This window comes from Zea mays, chromosome 3 (assembly GCF_902167145.1).
Source record: "Zea mays cultivar B73 chromosome 3, Zm-B73-REFERENCE-NAM-5.0, whole genome shotgun sequence".
Lineage (NCBI taxonomy): Eukaryota > Viridiplantae > Streptophyta > Magnoliopsida > Poales > Poaceae > Zea > Zea mays.
The window spans coordinates 108,345,233-108,367,452 of NC_050098.1; the positions used below are offsets into that span (position 1 = coordinate 108,345,233).

The window sequence follows — 22,220 nt, forward strand, 5'->3', positions numbered from 1 at the left end:
TCTCATGACCTTCGTCCGAGACTCATTATTTCCCAAAGGGATATAATGCTTCGAAGGACGAAGGACCCTAACACTTAACACTTTTTATGTTGCCTTGTTCTTAACTCTTAGAATTTGAGAACAAGTCCCCAACATTGGCGCCCACCTCCGGTGAACTCACTTCCACTTCGAGTCTTCGTGAACACCTTCGGAAGCTATAGACCTCCGCTATGGCGCCGAAGAAAGCTTCAGCGGCTGGGGCTGCAGCACTACAACCGCTGGACCACAACCAGGAGACCGTCTCTCTTCGGGAGGCCAGAAGCCAGAAGAGAAAAGCTGTTAGCCCGACGCTTGAGGAAGAAGAGCTGGACCAAGAAATCAGAGAGATGGAGATGCTACATCAACAAGTACAGAGGAAGAAGGAGAAGATGGCCCGCCTAGCTGAGTTGCAAAGGCAAATTGACGAAGCTTCTGAGGAAGTTCGCCATCTCACTCACGATGAGCAGAACAGAAGGCCTCATCAGAAAGACCTTCATCAGGAGGGCTTCGTCAACGAAGACGACTGGTATGATAATTTCCATCAGGGAAATTTTGTTTTTGATGATGCTTCTCCCCTATCTGCTGAGCTGCAGGCTACTCCTTGGCCTCCATCCTATAAGCCACCCCAGCTCCCCATGTTTGACGGCCACTCCGACCCGAAGCAATTCTTGATGAGCTACGAAGCAACAGTGTCTTCGTACGGGGGCAACGCTGCAGTCATGGCGAAGTCTTTCGTCATGGCCGTCAGGAATGTTGCTCAGACCTGGTATTCCTCCCTTCGGCCAGGAACAATCACTTCATGGCAGAAGCTGAAGGATATGTTACTGACCAGCTTTCAAGGATTTCAAACGAAGCCGGTTACAGCTCAAGCCCTCTTCCAGTGTATTCAGGATCACGAAGAATACCTTCAGGCTTATGTCCGAAGGTTCTTACGATTGAGGGCGCAGGCACCAACGGTGCCCAATGAAATCGTTGTCGAAGCCATGATCAAGGGGCTTCGTCCTGGACCTGCAGCTCAATACTTTGCTCGGAAGCCTCCTCAGACCTTGGAGAAATTGCTCCAAAAGATGGATGAGTACATTCGTGCCGACAATGACTTTCGCCAAAGAAGGGAGGAGGCCTTCAGATTTTCTGAGATGACCAGGGGCTTCGGAGGAAGATATTACCCGAGACATGTCCGTTCCATTCACAGCACTCAGAATGATGATAAGGGGAGTCAGCAAAACAGGCCGCAGTGCTCCTCACAGGCTTCGGGGCAACAACAAACTTCCTTTCGGCCACCAGCTCCAAGAGGCAGAGGCGCCAGGGGCTTCGGCGGAAGATTCGGAGATCAGCCAAGGAGACTGTTTTGCCTATTCTGTGGAGAGGGCAAGGGCCACACCACTAGGACGTGCCATGTTACAATACAGAAGCAAAAGGAACTAGCCGAAGCTGCATCTCAACAAGCTCAGTCGAAGCAGGTTTTGCATACTGCTTCATTTCATCCGCCTTATGTCCCACAATACATAGACAACCACCCTGCGGCTTCTGTAGCTTCGGCAAGTCAACCTCAAGCTTCCTGGCAGCAGCCTCCACCTCCGCCTCCATTGCAGCAAGGTCAACAGCCAGAAGGGAGTCAATACGCTCCACAGCAGAGGGACTTCAGAGAACAGTCCGAAGCTCGCACTGTCAACAGCACTGTGCCAGAGTCGAAGCACATTTATTGACATATCCTACCTTCGATAGCAGTCTTTTCTATTCAGTTTTATTTTATGTCAAGCAAAAAACATTGTTAGTTTCCATGTAATAATTTCGTTGTTTCCACGAGAAAAATTTATTTGATTCACAGGCCTAAGTTGCCGAAGCCTAAAATTTCTTCCGTTACCAAGAAGGATCTTCGGACTAAAAATCCTTCGGAGTAGCAAAAAGTCGTTCTAAGGAACGCAGAGTAAGTTTATAAAGTCACAAAAAGTCGTTCCAAAGGGAGCGCAGCGTAAGTTTTCTGCTCAGAAGTCGTTCCTAAAGGAATGCAGAGCCTACAGCGAAAAGTCAACGCTGATACCGTCTAAGTAAAAGACGAAGAAGCTCCTAAGGGAGGCTTACAGCGAAAAGTCAACGCTGATACCGTCTAAGTAAAAGACGAAGAAGCTCCTAAGGGAGGCTTACAGCGAAAAGTCAACGCTGATGCCGTCTAAGTAAAAGACGAAGAAGCTCCAAAGACGTTCCTAAGGGAATGCAGAGCATACGAATATATTTTATGTGTATCTTCGGAACAAATGTCACATGCATAACATAACATCATCACATCATTTTGCATAGCATAAGCATCATACATCATATCGCATTTGGTAAGAGAAGGGGGCACTCTAAACATTCGAAGGGATGCTTTGAAAAAGTAACATTGAAATTGTATAGCTTCGGAATACAGTTTCGGGGAATATTTTCACGAAGCATGGGCGAGCTTTATCAGATCAATATCAAAATTGCATAGCTTCGGAAAATAGCTTCGGAAAATGTTTTCACGAGGCATCGATGTCATTCATCAGAACAATTTTGACGAAGGCTATCTTCTTCACGACGCATGAAAAGAAGGGAAGGTGTTTTTTCGCCGAAGGCTCAAAAGTGGTATGTATTTAAAGTTTCATGCATCGTAAAGAATTCAATAATGAAAAGAGACTTGTATATTACATTCAAATTTACAAAGTATTGCATAGATTACACTTTAAATGTTTTTTCCAAATAGCACCTAATCTTCCCTCAATACTGCTTCGGCGGCTTTATTCAGAAGTTGGTCAACGACCTTGTCCATGATAGTTTCGGCCATCTGATTAATTTCTTCATCCCCTTTTGTGTGGGGAGATCGTCCAACAGCTTCTGAGCGTAGAGAACACTTCTTCAGTACTTTTGCAAATCGCGAGCAAAGTTTAAAATGAAAATTACAGCGCAACAAGAACGACTAGTTGGTACCTAACTGTCCTTCGGGCTCCCTACTCTTTTCGGCAGTCTCTGCCACTTTCCTAGCTTCGTGGATGCCTTTTTCGCTCCTTTCGATAATTTCTTGTGCCATTCCTCGGCCGCCGTCGTTCCAGATATCAGTAAAAAATTTGCCAGCAACCACGCTTGCTTCGGCCGAGGGGTCCTTGATATCTTCGGAGCATAAGGTAGCTTCGGACTGAGCTACAAGTTTTACGTGCCCGCAACCCTTCTTCTCTAACACAGAAGTAATTCCTCTAGCGCCTGAAAAAGCGCATATGTCGCCGCGGCTGTTTAGAATTTCTTCGAAGGCCTCTGCTTCGTGGCTAATCCATTCCAGCGGACCTTCGGGATTGCCTCGAGAAAAATTCTCTTCGCTGGAGAAGGCGCCGACGCTAGCAAAGCTGTTTTTAATTTTATTCACGCATTCTATAGATTTAACATAGCATTTCCTCTGCGATGTGCGAAGCTCCTTAACTCTTGATTCCAATTTGTTGACCATAAAATCACTAAGTTCACGATTCGTTTCCTCAAGCGCGCGCTCCTCTTTCGCTCTAGCCAGTTGTTTCCGAAGATCTTCAATCTCGCGTTTTTGAGCTTCGGATTGGGCCTTTGAAGCGGCCTCGTCTTTTTTCACTTTATCCACCAATGTAAGCAGAATTTTATCTTTTTCCAAAGCTTCATTTCTCAGCTTGATAACTTCGGAGCGTAAATGATTAAACGCAATTTCATAACTTTCATCTTCGGCGCTCTTCTGCGCTCTTAGCGCGTTGCTTAGGATCAGGCCCTATACGAAAAAGAATTCAAATAAGGAAAAAGGAATGATGTGCGTAAAAATAATGGGGGGGTTTTTTCAAGCGTTTAATTCCGGTACCTTCAAGCTGTTGTACGCAAGGCTGTCTGCGAGATCCTCTTTCGTCATGGCGCTTAGTCCAACTTCGAGCTTCGGGAAGCCTATGCCCCTGGCCATTTCTCGACAGACAGATAGTTCCTTATTATCCGGTAGGCAGTATAAAAAATCATCTTCATTTGTCCCATTGAGTATTACTGCCCCCTTCGGATATTTCAGCTCCTTTGCATAATGGTTGGCCTCATAAGCTTCTTCCTCAGATAGTTTTTTCCCCGAAGCATGTCGTATGATGTAATCATGCATGCCGGCAGGTGCTTCGGGGATGACGGTGCCCGTTTCTTCAACTAATACTGGTTCCGGAATTTTTACTGCTTCGGCTTCAAAAGGTTGTTCTTTGAAGGGCTCTGAAGGCCCAGCTTCAGCTTCAGCTTGTTGAGCCGAAGCTTCAGTAGAACCTTCAGCAACATCAACACTCTTATTTGAAATTGTACTTGAAGACTTAATCGTCTCCAAGACGTCTAGTACATTTACCATTCTTTTCCTTTTTGGGGTCACTAATGGCCCCTTTTGGTGTTTTGCTGTCCCAACGATTGCTGTAGGACTCAAAACTTCTAATGTTTTGGGGCCCTCAGTTGCTTCTCTTACTTCATCAATTTTTTCTGTGAGCGGCGCTTCGGTTTTCTCTTTTGTTTCTGACAACAAAATGTTTGATTGTTCTGATTCAATCTTTGGTGGCACTTCGGCCGTTTCTGCGATCTCTGGCAACAAGGCTGACTTGATTAGTTTTTCAGCTTCGGTGGCTGAAGAAGTTTTCCCGGTAAACTCCGGCACCGAAGCTGGTTCAATATGGCGTGGTCGATGTGTGAAGACCTTCAACCTTTTTCCTTTTGGTTCTGGCTCGCTAGGAGCGGTTTCAGCTTCTTCTTTTTCAGAGGTTATATTTTTCCTTTTTTGCCTTCGGATGGGATAACAATAATCAGGGTAGAAGAACCCGATTGCATCAAACACTCGGTTCAGTCTCTTCTTCTTTCGGCCTCCGAAGGCTGCTGATAGTGCAGTATTTTCAGCCTTCGAGTATGCCCCAAGTAATTCATCACTTAATGTTTCAATGCTTTTCAGCCAGTCATCATCAGGTTCAATAAATTTATCTGCATATTTGAATGTGTATTTTAATCTGACTAGTCCGCCTTCGTCGGACTCTTTGATGGTTTCTTTCGGCATTTCCCACTTTTCTGCAAGTGGCCATACCCTGAAGGCAATGTGCTCCTGGACCAAGTCCCTTGTCCCAATGAAGGAGCAGACTGCGCCGAAGGCTCTTTGGCATTCTTCGGCTGCCTCATCCATTTCAACCTTCGGCCTTCGAAGTCCGAAGCGTTGCCAAATTGGGTACATAATGATACTTTTGACATTATTTTGCGCTGTTAGATCATTTTTCACATAAAACCATTCAGACATCCAGGCTCCGGGCCACCTCTTCCGAAAGGTTGGCACAGGGTAGCTTGACCCGGAGCGGGCGCCGAAGCTGTAGCACCCAAAGTTGTTGTGGTATTGCTCCTTTCCCCAGGGCTTCGTCTCGTACAATAACTCGTGTATGTTGCAGAAGCTTTTAGCGTTTGGTTCCAAACCTTGGCTTCTCGCAGCCCAGACAAAAATCCCCATTCTTATAATAGCTTCGGGAGTGAGTTGATGAAGGTAGATTTGGAATGTTTTCAGTACCTCAACAACAAAATTGCTCAGGGGGAATCGAAGCCCAGCCTTGAGGAGGCTTCGGAAGATCACAACTTCATCTTCTTCAGGTGTGGGAGAAGTCTTTTCCCCGGCATCAGCTCTCACAATAGATATGTCTCGGAAGTATCGCCCCCTCATATTATCAATGTGACTCTGCTTGATGGTTGTTTTCCCAAAAACTGAGTGACTTGGTCGCCACGGTCGATCTTCGGCCTCTTCCCCATCACTTTCCACATCATAGCTGTCGCTATCATCAGTATCTTCGGACAAACCTTCGAGAATCTCCTTCGTGATTTTCTCTGTATTAGTCTCTGCCATCGCTATCAGGAACCCCAGATTCTTCTCCTCCTCGAGACTCAGCTTCGTCTCAGCAGGGATCTTCTTGTCTTCAGACATCTTCGGAAACACTAAAAATTTGTTCCCGAGGCCGAAGCTTCGAAGTCAAAAAGACCAGCAAATCTCAATGAACAAGAGCTAAAAATTTTTAGTGGGCCGAAGCAAAAGGCAAGCGTGTGTACCAAATGAATTCACGATGTGTTCTTATTTATACGCCTAGGGCGTTGAAAGTTAAAAGGCCCCGCTTGTCAGTGAATGTTGCTATTCTAGCAAAGGGAAGGTGTTTTTTCGGACCTTCGGCTCAAGGCCTTCGTCCATATCGCAATCTGAATTTATTATTTACAAATTAATATTGCGAGGGGCTACTGTTGGGGGCCTTCGTCCTCCGAAGGTCCTCAAAAACATGATTTGACAATGTTTTCCAAGTGAATTATATGTACAGGTATTTTCGGATTCAGAATTATGGATATGGAGCACGACCAGGACGAAGGCTGAGCCAAACGAAGGTCGGGGGTAGCCGAAGCTGTACGCAGGGAAGCTTCGGCGCGATGGCGCAAGGGGGAACCGACCTTAAGATGAAAAGACTTCGGGGTCCTCAATAGATTTCCATAAACCGTTAACAAATGTAATGGACATGGATGTAATTTTACGTGGGCTGCGTCCCGCGTCTATAAATAGATGAACAGTACTCCCGTACGGTTCACGCGGACTTGTCATTCTGCTTTTGGCGTCACGCTCGTACTTTCCACCTTCTCTCAGGATCGAAGGTACATTTGTAATTTGGGATCATTTCTGTTTTCCATGTTAATAAAATAGAAATGATTCTTTGGTGATGCTTATATCATATTTCATGCTTTATGTGAGTCCTTCGTCATTATTTGTTATGTTTACGAAGGTATATTTCTCATGACCTTCGTCCGAGACTCATTATTTCCCAAAGGGATATAATGCTTCGAAGGACGAAGGACCCTAACACTTAACACTTTTTATGTTGCCTTGTTCTTAACTCTTAGAATTTGAGAACAAGTCCCCAACATATACGTTGCCAGGTATATGTTGCTATAGGGGCGTTTGTTTTGTAACAATGTCCACCTTGTAAGCACCATCATCAACCACTATACAAAGAAACCGTAAATATAGATTAGGCCCACAATTACATAAAAGAGAAATAATTACATAAAATTGTGTGAACACAACCATCCTAAAATACAACAATTTTAGTGGCTCAATGATGATAGTCAAGTACAGAGAGTAGAACTAAACTACCTAGATGAGCAAGGTTGAAAAGTAAATGAGAAGGTACAAGTGAATTAACTAGATAAATTCAAGCTTATGTGAATTAAAGAGACTACTCCAATGATATGGATCTAGACATAAAGTTGAAGTTCTGGAGTCAGCTGTAGAGCTGAAGAGGATGCTGGCAGGATCCCCATCTAGCCGCACGGGCAGACAGTAGCTAATTCTGTCAGCTAGGACAGCATTAGCATTACATAGCATTTGTTTATTATACTAGATATCACATATACCTCTCGCAAGAGCACAATCCAATAATAGATAAGTTTATTGCACATATACTCTATCTACAGCTCATATATAGGTATATGTTCTAGTTGAAAGGAATAATGTTTCACGTCCAAGAGAAAAAGAAAATGCTCCATATCAAAACTCTATCCAAGAAAAAAAAAGTGCTCTACAAAGGGAAATTTTGTTCCAACACAAGATAATCATATTTATTGATTTGAAGAGACTAGAATGATTCAATTTTCCTTCATTTCAGTTGTCCCATAACAAGACAATCATGACCTTTGTATTCTTGAAGTTCATAAAAATTTCTCTGTTGATCTCACACTTCATCACAATGTAACTTTTATTTCTAACGGTATACTAGGGTTTGGTCCTAAAAATTTAGCTTTGTTAACTATTATAACATTTTCTTTTCCAAAATTCTTTTTTCTTCTACAATTCTTCTTTCCTTTTCTACAATTTAGCGATCAATGTTTTAATTAATTTTTAGTCACTAACATCTATAGGTTAATTAGGCTATAAGATTTGATAGCGACTCTTCTCTATAGCGACCCACTGTCGGTTCCCAACGATATCTATAGCGACCAAACATAAGTTGTTAAATTTTTAGACTTTTAGCGACCAACATACCATGGCTAAAAAAAGATTTAGCGACTAATCATCGGTCCACTACTTTTAGCAACCAATTGGTAACAAATAAAGGTAGCTAAAGATCAACCGTGTGTAGTGAAAACAATGCAAATGAAGATGAACACTACAGGAATCATGAACATTCCCGTCGGTCATTTTAATTCCCGTCGGCCTTTGCTCGGGCCGACGGGAATTAGATAACTCTCGTCGGCTCAAAGGCAGCCGACGAGATTTGGATAAGTACTTATTCCCGTCGGTTTAGTGCTTATTCCCGTCGGTTTCTGGCCGACGGGAATTAAGTGCTTTCCTGTAGTGGAATGTTGCAGTAGAGATGCAGCGTGGTGTATTGCCGCGTCACGTGAGGTTAAAGGTATGGAGAAACGTGAACGACTATAGCATGAAAATGTTGTCATCTTGGCTCGCCGCTCGTGTGCATGTGCATATGTATGTTAGTGTGCCAAGCCATTATAATTAGCAATATTTAATGGCGTTTGATTATTGATGTGAATGCTTATGCATGCTAGTTGTTGCATGCATATATGTGCACTGTGCACAAGCAAACAAACAAGCAGCAAGCTTGCATGTAGAGGTTGCTTGGCGTGCGGCAAGAGGCTGCAATCGCTGCTTGTTCCTTGCATGTACGTGGGAAGCAGAGCGCAGCACCAGGCGGCCCGTCGGCCAAAGCAGCCCATGGCGGCCCGGCTGGATGCTTCCGCTGGGAACAGCGCAGCAAACAGCGCAATCTCGGCCCGCGATGGGAGGCCACGCGCGGCTGCAATTCGAATCCGGGTCAAATATGAGAGGCAACAACTAATATACAGGTGTTATGTACAAACATGCAAATGAGTCTCTTAGTTCGTTAGATCATGATATAATTGTAGATATGATCCTGATTTCTTAGAGAGTTTTCTATAAATCTATACGAGCTGGTGGTGCAAGGGTTTTAGTGTTAAATGTGATACATGGTTGCATTAGAATCTAACGAACCAGAAATCTTGCTTGCACGCTTACACATAAGATCTGATTGCATATTAGTTGTTACCAATAAGAGAATGTTTGACCCATATAAATAAGAACTTTTCTATTTTACAGCAGACATTCACTACCGGACTGACATTCTTTGCTGAGTGTATCAAACACTCGGCAAAGACCTTTTTACACTTGGCAAAGACTTTGCCCAGTGTAACACTCGACAAATGATTTTTTGTCGAGTACTTTTTTCAGATACTCGGCGAAGACTTTACTGAGTGTCAAAAACACTCGGCAAATTAGAAACCACAAAGATATCCAAAAAACAGCAAAACATTTTAATTAGGGGAACAACCTTCCCAACCATTACCATTGCCCTATCATTTTTTAAATTCCCCTATAATTTTTTAAATTGAATTCAAGTGTTTTGTGATTACCCTATCATTTTTTAAATTCCCCTATCATTTTTAAATTGAATTCACGTGTTTTGTATCATTTGTGTCTATATTACGTTTTCCTTCCCCATGTATTATAATAAACCAAGAGTAAATTGATTATTTGTGGCACTAAATGAATTTAAATGAAAATGTTGTTAACTGTAAAGTTGCATAACTTTTCAAGATCTATAACTTTCATATTGGTAGTTTCATCATCCGAGACCGTTTACAAAATATGAATTTCAAATTTGAAAACTTCAAACATATTTTTCTATGACAAGATGATTTCAAATAAAAAATTGTCAATTATAAAGTTTCATAACATTTCAAGACCTACAATGTTTACAATTTTAAATTTCAAACAAAGGTTTGCATGACAATATGATTTAAAACCAAAATATTGTCAACTACAGAGTTTCATAACTTTTTAAGACCTACAAATTTTATTTTGGTGGTTTTTCCGTTTGAGGTCATTTTAGAAATCCGAATTTTAAATTTTTAAAATTCAGACGTAGTTTCCATTGACAAGACGACTTTAAATGAAAAGGTTGACAACTACAAAATTACATAAGTTCTTAAGAACTATAAAATTTATTTTGGTTGTTTGGTCATTTATTCATCCCACATGTTGGTTCTAATATTATTTACAAATCTTATACAACTCTCTTGTAGTTTCACAAACTACGAGAGAGATATAGTTTTTCTGAACAAATTTACTTTTATTTTGTCATATGAAGAAATAACCAAAATATAAATTTTACATCTTGATGAGTTATACAAATTTGTAGTTGAAAACATTTTCATTTGAATTAATTTGTTGTCTTAAAATACGATTTTAAATTGTCTTTGTCTAGTGTTGAACACTCTTTGCCGAGTGTCAAAAAATAAACACTTGGCAAAGAAGCTCTTTGCCATGTGCCAAAAATAAAACACTTGGCAAATAAGCTCTTTGCCGAGTGTAAAAAACACTAGCCAAAGAAACTCTTTAACAAGTGTCAAAAATGAAACACTCAGCAAAGAAACCCTTTGCCAAGTGGTTTTTTACTAAGTGTTTTTTGTTAGGCACTCGGCAAAGAACTTCTTTGCCAAGTGCCCAAAAAAACATTCGACAAATCATTTGGCACTCGGCAAAGAGCCGGATTCCGGTAGTGAATAACAGATGTGTTTAGGATCTATATTAGATCTACTGGAGAGATTAATCTAGGTTTTTGATAATTCAAGAGAGAAATTTTCTGGTGCTTTTGAGTATCATTTTTTACCCAAATCTTATGATTAAAGTGTTGATTATTGAAAGTGTTCTAGAGGGGGTGATGGGCCATACCTAAAAATTTTACGACAAAAACTAGAAACGAACTCAGTAAAACCAGTTCAGCTCGTGCTAAGACTTGTTCAACCGCAGTGCACAAGTGTTGGAACATGCTAACTCGTGGTCAGCCAAGCTCAAACAAGGGGAGAATAGAAAACAATTTGATGCCAATAAACACAGAGTATTAGGACAACAGTGTTTTTCTCTGTCCCCTGCAATGGTACAATAGGGGGGTATTTATAGGTAACCGAGGGTCGGCCTGGCCCTGCCAAAGACGATTACACCCTCAGTTACCTACGTTATCCCCGGAATATTCCCTCTTAGGGGGTTATGGCGGGTCATTACAGCGTAATCAGTTACAAACATGGGCTGACCCTCTACCAGCCTTGCCTACGTGGCGGCCTACGGTTGGGATCCTGTAGCTTGGGTCGACTATACACGGGCCCCCTATTACAATTGGTGGCAGGTTACAATACATAGTCTTCACGGTCCTGATTGTTCAGTCTCTAGAGTCCTTAGTGGTCTTCGCCCTGGCCTATCTGGGCGAAGGTAGCACCTGAGTCTTCGTCTGTGCGTTCTCCCCGTGCACTTTGTAATGTGGCTCAATCTTCAGGCCTTCGAGGTCTCCAATCTTGAATCCTCTGGCACGGGCCTCTCGAGCGAGGGGGCGTTACTCCTTCGCCCTAACATTTGCCCTCCGAGGGACCAGTTCGACTAAGTCAGCTGGTGCCAATGTCTATCGTAAGATGGCGAAAATACTGCCCTCGCTCGAAGTGGTCCCGCGGGGTTTTTTGAAATATGACCATTGACGAGACGTGTTACAGTGCGACTATTGAGTTCCCAAGGCGCTGATCTTGGCCTTTAAAAAGCCGGGCTCGGGCTAAAGCTTTTCACCTGTTCGAGAACGCGCTGCCAAAACCCTAGCTCTTTCATTTGCTCGCATGCATTCTCTGCTCTCGCTCTACCAGAGATCTGGCCCGCATCAAGCAGACTGCCCTCCGCCACCAACGGTACGTGACCATACTATCCTCTTCCTCGTCGTCCTCTGCTACGAGCGCGTCGCCGACCACGGCAGCGTCTAAGAAGACGCTTAGTGATTCTACAGTAGTGGATCTACAGCCGGTCATACGGTTGAATTCGGGACCTCGAGGATTTACTCGAGACATGTGCTAGAGATGCAGCGGCTGGGTTACTTTGGAAGCGGAGTTGGGTGAGCTCCAGGGGCTGAAGATGTCCCTGAGCCAGAGGGGGAGTTGATTGTGTTTGAGGCTTTTTTGTTGTTGGTCTTCATTTGCCAGCACATCGGTTCGTAGTTGAAGACCTACGGAGGTTTGGGGTTCAAATTCATCAATTGACACTGAATGCAATGGTGGCGCTGGCGAAGTATGTGTGGGTTGTGTCCTCTTATGGTGGGGAACCATTTGTTGAAGTCTTCATGAAAAATTACTGTTTGCACTGGCAAAAAAGGAAGATAGGTGGAATGATTGCTCAGTTTTGGTCCTGCACCTTTACACCGAGGACTTGAAATACCTCGGCTGAAGTTATCGAGATTGTTCTATGTGCAAAAAATAAGTGGGGTAACTGGTGGGAGTTCTGGTTTTATGTAGCGCCAGGCGACGTTGAAGGGTTGCCCAGTTTTCCCCCTGCTATCTTGTGCTCTCATTGTTATGTGGCATTTCCACAGTTTAAGGTGGCGAAGGGGGACAAAGACGAGGAGGCCTTCGCTATGCAGCCTGTCTGAGCAGTGGACGTGACTTGGTGGAAGAGTTCATTGCTTGTGGAGTGTGGCCTTTGTCGCATGGGTGGGCCTTGGGCGAGATTATACCTCGCAGATGCCAACCTTGAGAGATAAATTGGTGCGAAGCCCAACCTTCGTCGTGGATTTGCGTGGGTGGGATGCGGGCGCTTTCGTGCGGGAACTAGAGTCGGAGGCTGTTAAGATTGTCGGAAAATATGCGTCGAAGACTGAAATGTTAAGGAGTTGGGACATTCGCGGTTCCAACGTCAAGTTGAATTATGTCTTCAAATTGAATAAATTGCCTTATGGTCCCTACCTGGAGGGGGAGGCGTCGGCGATGATCGAGGCAAGCAAGTGAAACCCCAGGCCGACAAAGGCTCCTCAAAGGAGAAGGCTCCGGTTGCAACCGCTCGAAAGAGGAAATTAGGTATGGGGGATGTTGAGACTGGGTCGAGGGCCACTGGAGTTTTGTTGAGGAGTTAATGAAGACGTGCGTGGTTCCTGGGGAATTGATCTCTTCGCCCGAGCTCCGGGAAACTTCTTCGCGCATGATGAAGGTTACCGGGGGTCGATGGCCTAGGAATAACCCTATACCCCAGGTCGTTGGCAATGATTTTTTTACATCTCGATTGTCTCGTGATTTGAGAATTTTTCCTTACGGGAGAAATATTGGTGTTGTTGTGTCGGCAGTGATGGAGAAAGATTGCCAAGACGCTCAGCGAAAGAAGCGTAAGGCCCCCATCCGGCTAGTGGACCCACACCGAGAAGCGAAGCTAGCGTGCGCTAGCATGAAGGCTGCCACCCCAGCTGCAGCAATGCCTCCGCCCGCGGTGCTAGCTGCTGCCGCACGTGACTGAAACGGCGGTGTCGGGGACCGGCAGGGCCGCTCAGGAGTTGTCAGTAGATGACTACCTGGTGGGAACCGTTACATGTTTGATGCCTAGACTGGGCTGCCACCTGCTGGTGAGTTGTCTTGATTTCTCTTAGTCAGGTAGATCCATGTTTCTAACTGATGTCGGGAAAACGGCCGGCAAAAAGCGTCGTCTCCACGTCAACAGAGACAAGTTTTAATTTAGATATAATAAAGTAAATAATACAGGTATTGCAGGCTCATACTTCCATAATTCTTATATTTACATAAAAATTATGTTAATTACATCTCCGTAGAGAAAACCCCTGATTAAGAGTTCCAACATGAATACATAAAAGAAAAATAAAAATTACATCATATGGTTGACTATTACAAACTACAAAAGAAAACAAAAGTCTTCGCCTCATGTAGTCGTGAATAGTTGCATGCGTATGTTAGATACGACATGATTTCATTGTTTGACGAGATAACAAATATCTCTTTATTACTAGCTTGGTCAGCCCTGTGCCGAACCAGACATATATTTCAATTCACACACACTTTTGTGAGTTAAAGCCATGCCGTGTCGCTAAGTTCTAATAACTGAACGTATGACTATTGTTTATTTCTTTGGGTAGTAGGCACCCGAGTCATATAATACGACTTATACATGAATAACCAAGAAGATTATCTTGGTCAACATTTATTTCTTTAATGGATGACACATTATATTGTATATTTGGTTTACCTCGAGGATTAATTTTGATTATCATATCGGATTATATAGGATCACTAATGGAGATGTTTTGAGATGTATGTTTATGAATGCACTTGACATATGATGTGAGATTTATTTATTTCTGCCATGGCGTTCAGCTGATGGCCGCTTAGTGGTTATCGCACAATATAGTGCACGGATGGGATACTATTGGTATATGCACTGCATGAGTGGTTGTTTAACTCAATTTTACTCATGCGAAAAGGATATAATGTAGTGTGTGATCACAATATAGAATTTTGCATATGAGAGATTATTTTGTTTATTTTATTATATGATTTCATTTGACAAGTTTTGGGTGATTGCAACATGTGTTGATTTTGGCGCAACACTAAATTGACGCTTTTTGTTTATCTTATGCAGATGGTTTGATGATGGCACAACACATCTGCCGCATTTCATTTTAAGCTATATACATGGATAAATACATACATTTAATGCTTTGGTTTAAACAGTTACGATTTAACTCGATACATATAAGCGGGACTTTATCATGGTGCATATATTTATCGAGGCTAATTTATAAAATGTAGACATGCGGAATGCATATGTTTGTGTCGTGGGGTTTTTTTTACCATTAACTTGATTTGGACTATAGTTGTCTACACCCAAATGTCAAGAAAGCGTCACATGAGGCACTAGTTGACCATATAATATATAAAGACGCTAACCATTTATGCGCATCAGACTATATATGTGATTTCCTTTTTTTGGTTTCTTTACTGTAGATGATGATTTTTTTGTTATTTGAGAGTGTCTGGATTTATTTGACAGTACCTGGACTTACTCTGTTACAAGCACGACTAGCTTATGCCGAACTTCATTAAGATACATAAAGTTGATTAATTTGGTGGGAACAAAATCAATTGTATAGAGAATTTATTTATTGTGATTGGTCAGATATAGACATTTTTATGGGTATGGGGAATCGTTTATTTTGTAGCCAAATTTTGCACACATCGTGGAAGACACATGTATAGCAATGTATGTATTTTCTTTCTTTTCCTTTATTTAATTAATAGCCCTTGTAGCAGACCTTTATAGCAGGCTACAATGGCGTGTACGAGCGATCAACGCGATCTTCCTCAAGGGTATGCCCTTGAGGTTTCTTGAGCCAGCTTCTCTCTAAGGTATACCTTAGAGAGAGGTGCTTGACGGGGACAAGGGTATGCCCTTGAGGTTTCTTGAGCTAGCTTCTCTCTAAGGTATGCCTTAGAGAGAGGTGGTTGACGGGGACAAGGGTATGCCCTTGAGGTTTCTTGAGCCAGCTTCTCTCTAAGGTATGCCTTAGAGAGAGGTGCTTGACGGGGAATTTCCTGCCGATGGAGCGCGCAAATATATTTTTTGAACATTATTAACATAGAATTTCAATTTCCACGTACAACTTACCGCATATATTCACGATAATTTATACATATGTGTGGAGTATAATTATTTTTGGCATGATATCGACCTTAGCACTTGTTCCTGATTTCGTATAAACAATACGAGTCGAAGAACATAATTCTTCCACGATGGCAAAGAAGACAAGGAACGGTATATCAACATGGGGGCTTTTCTTACCTTGCAGTAGACCTTTCTGATAGACCACAACGGCGTATATGCCCGTGCAGTGTGATCTCTCTCAAGGGTATGCCCTTGAGATTGCGTATAACCCGACGATGCGACCTTCCTCAAGGGTATGCCCTTAAGGTTGTAGAACCAGTTTCTTTCTAAAGTATGCTTTAGACAGAGGTGTTTGATGAAGAATTTGTTGTCGACGACAGGTTGATGGAGCTCTTCCGGCGATGCAGCCTGGCGGCGTTTGGCGCAGCCGAGAGGCAGCCTGACGACTTTTTTTTCGTTGCGTCGGCGCAGTAGCCTGGCAGAAGCGATGCGAGCAGCAGTACTCTGGCAGCCTGACGACGCTGTCTCAATTTTTTTTCCTTCCCCGAACGCAGCAGTCCGGTCGTGTATTTATAAGCTGGAGGAGCATGCGCCTAGGCAGCAGTTGCACTGAAGTGTGCGTGAGTGGGAGAAGGCCACGGGAAGATACTGGCGTGCGTACGTGCGTGATCGTGGAGAAACTGGCTTCGTGGCTTGGGCGGGAGAGAGAAAACAAATGATGGGTTTTGATTGGTTTGGCGCGCAGGCGCGGAGACGTCTCCCGGATTTGGAGACAACGCACGATGGAATGTGCACTGAGATGGACGTTGACCACATGCACGCTCGTGCATTGATCCTATTCATTTATTATTTTTTTATTGTTCAATATTATTTATTTCATATATACTCCTTTTACTTTATTCATTTTTAGAAAACACCTGAGATGGTCGTGTGCACGTTCGTGCATCACTTCTATTTATTTATCTATCTTTTTTGTTATTTATTTGTTTATATATATAGTTTTGTTTTATTCATTTTTGATAACATGCAATATTTACCCATATATATGCTGGTAAAATTATGCTAAATATTTTTTATATTTGCTTTATTTACACTTATACCATCAATTCGTCATCTACACATATCATATTTTTCGCTAATAGTTTCAACAAATCTTCAATTAGTGCGCGCATATAAAACCACATTATATGATGACTGCTTATTGGTAATATATTTACACGGATATATATTTGAAGCCATACATATTTTAATATCTTGGTGTGCTAAACTTTTAGAGCACAAGGACATTACAAATCAATGGCTACTTTAAATATTCATTTATTTATTTATAGAACATTTGCTTATTTCGTATGCATCGAAATTTAAAGGCCACATTAATCGAAGTCATTTAGCCTGCATAACATATATTTTGATGAGGCCAAAATCCATGTCAACAGATTCCCCCTCGAGGTCCGGATGCGAAGAATAATTTATGTTAACGGATCCGGATCTCGAAACATTATTTTGCTAATTTATCATTTAATGGACTATATCTTATGCCATTATAATACTTATCCGACAAGGGCGTACATTGTGTCTTGTGACTATATAGATCATTTTTTTTTGTACATAGCTCATAGCCGAAGTTTGATCAATCATTTTTAAATAGGATTTTTTGTCTGCAGTCGTTATCCCTTGTTGAAGTTTTTTTTAAAAAAACTCCCTGAAACACAACAATTTGTTCGACGTTCTTTTTTTTCGAGCCATAGGAGTACACATATCCCTTTGCACACATGCATGTTGCTCAATAGTTATATTGGTCGCTTACAGTTTAGGCTCATGAAGCGTTAGAGCATATGGTGAATTTTTTTCTCGCTGATAGTCTAAGCTCGTGAACGATGTAGCATATGAAGGTTTTTGTGTTTTTTGGCACTTGCAGTTTAGGCTCGTGAACGATGGAGTATGTATGTTTTTTGTTACTTACAGTTTAGGCTCATGAAGCGTTGGAGCATATGATGGATTTATTTTTGTTTTTGACGCTTGCAGTTTAGACTCTTAAAGGATTGGAGCATATGATGATTTTTTTGGCGCTTGCAATTTAGGCTCTTAAAGCATTGGAGTATGATGGATTTATATTTGTTTTTGGCGCTTGCAGTTTAGGCTCTTAAAGCGTTGGAGCATATATGATGGATTTATTTTTTGTTATTTTTTATTTCCCGCTAACAGTTTAAGCTCATGAGTGATGGAGCATGTATGTTTTTTTATTGCTTACAGTTTAGGCTCATGAAGCGTCGGAGCATATGATGGATTTATTTTTATTATTTATTTCTCACTAACAGTTTAAGCTCATGAGCGATGGAGCATATAATAATAATAATATTTTTTAAGCATAGTAGCGTTTTAAGAATTTTCCATTTATTGGCGGAGGGCAATATTCGCCGTCGGCAGAAATAATTCGATATGCACCACTTGAATAAACATCCTTTACTACATACGGGCCTTCCCATTTAGGCTCAAATTTTCCTTTTATTCGATGAGTAATATTCATGGGGCGGATAACTGCCACTATACCACGGAACATTATTTGCAACTTATGGTCTGTCGGTAAAATCAGTTTTACCGACGAACTATAGGTCGGTAAAGACCTTTACCGACGGACCACGAACGTCGTTGCAAGCTGTGTCGGTAAAACTTTTACCGACCGACCGTTGTTTTACCGACTTATCTTCCGTCGCTAAAAGAGAAGTTTTACCGACGCTTCATCATTTGGTAATAATAGTATTACCGACTCTCTAAGAGTTGCAGCTGCCACGATTTACGGACGCTTCATCAGTTGGTAATAATAGTATTACCGACTCTCTAAGAGTCACTAATTGTGTAGATTACCGACCAACAATTCGTTGCCGCAGATATTACCAACCAACAATCCATTGCATTCATACAAATAGATTATTATAAGGACACTTAATGCTCATACACTTCACTAATCTTTCATGAGGTAACATATTGCACATGTTGCACACAAATTAATGGTCTTTCAATATCCATCGATCATATATTAACATCATTAGTAACATAATGTTTGCAATACATCGAACTAGTCCATAGGTTGCAATATCACATTACATAACTCAAAAGCTAGTCCACGGTATTACAATAACTCAATTCCTTCACGTTGTTGTACGCAACATACGCAACAAAAGCTCCAAAAGAAATGCAAGACCGAAGAACCATGTCCACGGTTGGTTGTAACATGATCTGATACTAACATTGTCCATTTCCTGAAAAAATATAACCATGTGTAAGAAACTTATGAATCAATTGCCGGGAACAAGAGGTACTGGTACATTGCAGTAACCAAAAAACTGAACTCCAAATGAAATAAAAAATGCAGCAACCATAGCCCATGATAAAATTTGAAAGTTCATAACTATAAAATGAAATTATAGCTTGCTGCACAGCACACACACCATAACTATAAACTGAAATTATAGCTTGCAGCATAGTAGCAGTACACAGCCATAGAGGATAGAGCATGATATAATACCAAAAGTGTAGCTCATAATTCAAAAAAAAAACATCCAGCAGGCAGCATCAATCATCCATAAACATTATAGCTTGTTGCACAGCACACACACACAGAACCATAAGTCCATAACTCCATAAGACCATAGCCATAAGAGTATAAAGACCATAAGCTTGCTATCTTGCTGCACACACACACTCAGCACTTCAGTTCAGTCTGCACTCAGCAATCAGACCTTCAGAAGTTCAGATCACCTGTCCTGTCCACACTCACACGCCATTCTGCATAACACACACACACTCACAGTCTCACACTGCATAACACACACACACACACACTCACACGCCAGATCACCTGTCTTATCCACCAGACAGCACACCAGATCACCAATTCACCAGCATTGCATAACACACAGTCACACTCACACAGTCACACACCAAATCCATTACTGTACTACTATTTTGAAAACGCCAAACCATATCTGCCTATATCCGTTTGGCGTTCAAATAAGCTTAGCAAATAAGTCAGCAAAGAAAAAACCATGGAGATATGGTTAGTAGTAGTAGAGTCAAAGATCCGGTTCTACACTATATCAGGAAAGAAAATGCCAAACAGATATGGTTAAAAACAGCAAATAAGTCACCAAGCTAGGGCCATTAAGAGTAGTAGTAGAGTCAAATACCTGAAATGTTAGGTGATGTGTTAGGTGTTGCTGATGCCTTGTTGATGACCTTCAGCTGTCAAAGTTAGGATCTGTCAGTAGGTACTCATTAATCAAAAAAGAAAGATATCAAAGTTTCGTTTATTACTTTCTTGTATGGCCATGCAAGCGACATCATGTGAGCAGTAGCCATAGTTTGCATATCATCGTAGGGACGAGCCAACACTGCATCTCTTTTCAGGACACAAGTCACAACAACTTCACAAAATTGCCTTCCAATGGGCAGATCTGCAACTATGGTACTCGGATTAGTTGAAACTATTATTCCTTTGGCCACAGGTTGATCCGATCTCAACAAAGCATATAATATGGCTTCTCTTCCAACCTGATACAAGCGATAAACACAAAATTAGAAGCATGATAAGGATAATACTGGTTAGAAGGATGAAAGTATTACCAAAGAATTATGTTTAGAATGAGAAGCATCATTAGTGCCTGGTGCAGTGCTTGGTGCAATTGTGTCCTCATCATTACAATCGTCATCTCCATATGCATTATCTTCATCACCATGTTCTAACCTTGAATTCTGTTACAAACATTTGGTGAATTATGAGTAAATCGGAAGATAAACATTACTTTGTGTAACAACAAAGAAAATTTATACCACATTTTGACGTGATGTGGAACCATGCTGTGACATGGGCCCTTCACTTGCCCTGTCTAGTTGTGCCCTTTCCTCAATTTCTGCCTGCAATTGAAGTATGCGTTTTTCTAGAGCAGCCTTGTCCTTTTCAGCTTTGGTACGAGCCAGAATCTCCATTTGTAGTCTTGTTGGTGCATAACCCTTCAACCCAGGGGTGCCAATATCTTGAGGAGTTGGGCCTAAACCCACAGCACGGATATATCCTTTTGGCTCTTTCTCTCCACAAACAAGAGCAAATACATCACCTTCCTGAATTGTTTTCTCCTTTAACTCTGGATATACTTGGACAACATCTTTAAGTTTATTCTATGAAATAAACACATGTTATTTATTCTGTCTAAATAGTATTACTAACACTTAGGAAAAAGACTTACGATAATTGGCTCTGCCTGAATTGAAGGAACACCATTTTTTCTTGTATGGGTTTTGATAAAGGTTTCATCTCTTCGTGGGGGGCGTCCTAGTTTCATAGCCTAGAAATGGTTAAGACAAAAGTCTGAGTAGTACTAGATAGATTGCTCATATCAAAAAATCGGAGTTCGATAATTAGTACTACTGGACATATTGCAAAAAAATCGGAGTTCGATAATTACCAAAAATATGAGTACAATAATTAGTAAGACAGATTAAACATACCAATTTATGCTCTGAACATGCAAAGCTCACACTACCAGATGTATGGAGCAATTGTACCTTTTGCCGGCTTACTTTTCCAGCTTTCGAACGAGCCTAGGACATAGCAGAAGTGTTTAAGAACTGAAAATATACATGTTGACAGCTACACTTTGCACATATAAAGATGTTTGTTACCTGAAATTCAGAAGTCAACCAATATTCATAGAGAAATTTCCAATCAGCGTCACTAACCCTTTTATCTGGACATTCTTCAATTTCATCTAGAGACAAATCAGGATCAAAATACAACTCCTTTATGGTTGACTTGAATTCTTTCCATTTTCTCCCAGCAGTACGCATAACCCAGTTTAAGGCAGCAGGATCAATATCAAAATATGACTTTATATCATCCCACAACTCATATTTCTTCTCAACATCAATAAGCCTCCAATCCTTGCAAGCAATTGATATTTTCTTTCTAACTTGACAGCCAATAACACTAGAAAGTTGCCTAGCATTTTCACCAATAGGTTGACCATAACCATTGAGTAAAATTTTTAGTTTTGGCATGTCAGGTGTCCTTGAGAATATGTCATCCTTCTTAGTTATGCCCCTTCCTTTCCTATTCTTTGTACCATTGTTTACATTACTGTTTTGATGACCTGAAGCAGTAATTGATTTAAGTCTATAGCCCATTATATATAAGTACTACTATTAAAGTAAAATGAAAACAATTACCTCCAGAGTTATTGAGCAAGTCTCCATCTAGATGCAAATCATCAAACACTCTTTCCTCCTCAATCTGAGCCCTATTTCGTTCAGGTCTTGGGCGCAAGTTTGGTCCTTCAATTCTTGCAGTATTTGTGTCATGAATTTTCTGCAAGCAAACGGTATTACTAAGAACTTGTTGTGCCATTATAGGGATGTTTAGAGCTGCCATTATAGGGATGTTTAGAGCTGCCAACTTCCTAGGCTGCCATTACTAAGATTCTTGCAACATACCTTTTGTTTTTTCCTAGGCTGAACTTGCTGTGCCATTATAGGGATGTTTAGAGCTGCCAACTTCCTTTTGTTTTTTTCAATATTTTCAATCCTTTGCTGTGCATAAGCATTGCATGAGATAGAATTATTGTTTCCTCTTGCGCTTGACATTTTGTTTCCTGAGAAATTGAGAATGAGATCAGTCACCATCTAAGTTTCGTCAAAATGATAAAATAAGCAAAATGATAAAATA

General features: G+C 41.4%; 1 protein-coding gene across 1 annotated transcript; it reads right to left on the reverse strand.

Annotated features, from left to right (window-relative positions):
* Positions 1–18,511: 18,511 nt before the first annotated feature.
* Positions 18,512–22,140, reverse strand: LOC103650297 (uncharacterized). The gene is made up of 10 exons (XM_020551108.2): positions 21,989–22,140; positions 21,725–21,863; positions 21,182–21,648; positions 21,008–21,100; positions 20,746–20,844; positions 20,333–20,677; positions 20,126–20,254; positions 19,817–20,053; positions 19,690–19,744; positions 18,512–18,762 (listed from the first exon to the last, which is right to left on the reverse strand). The coding sequence occupies exons 1-10, from the start codon at positions 22,136–22,138 to the stop codon at positions 18,746–18,748; spliced, it is 1,731 nt and encodes a 576-aa protein (XP_020406697.1). The 5' UTR covers positions 22,139–22,140; the 3' UTR covers positions 18,512–18,745.
* Between the last annotated feature and the right edge of the window lie 80 nt (positions 22,141–22,220).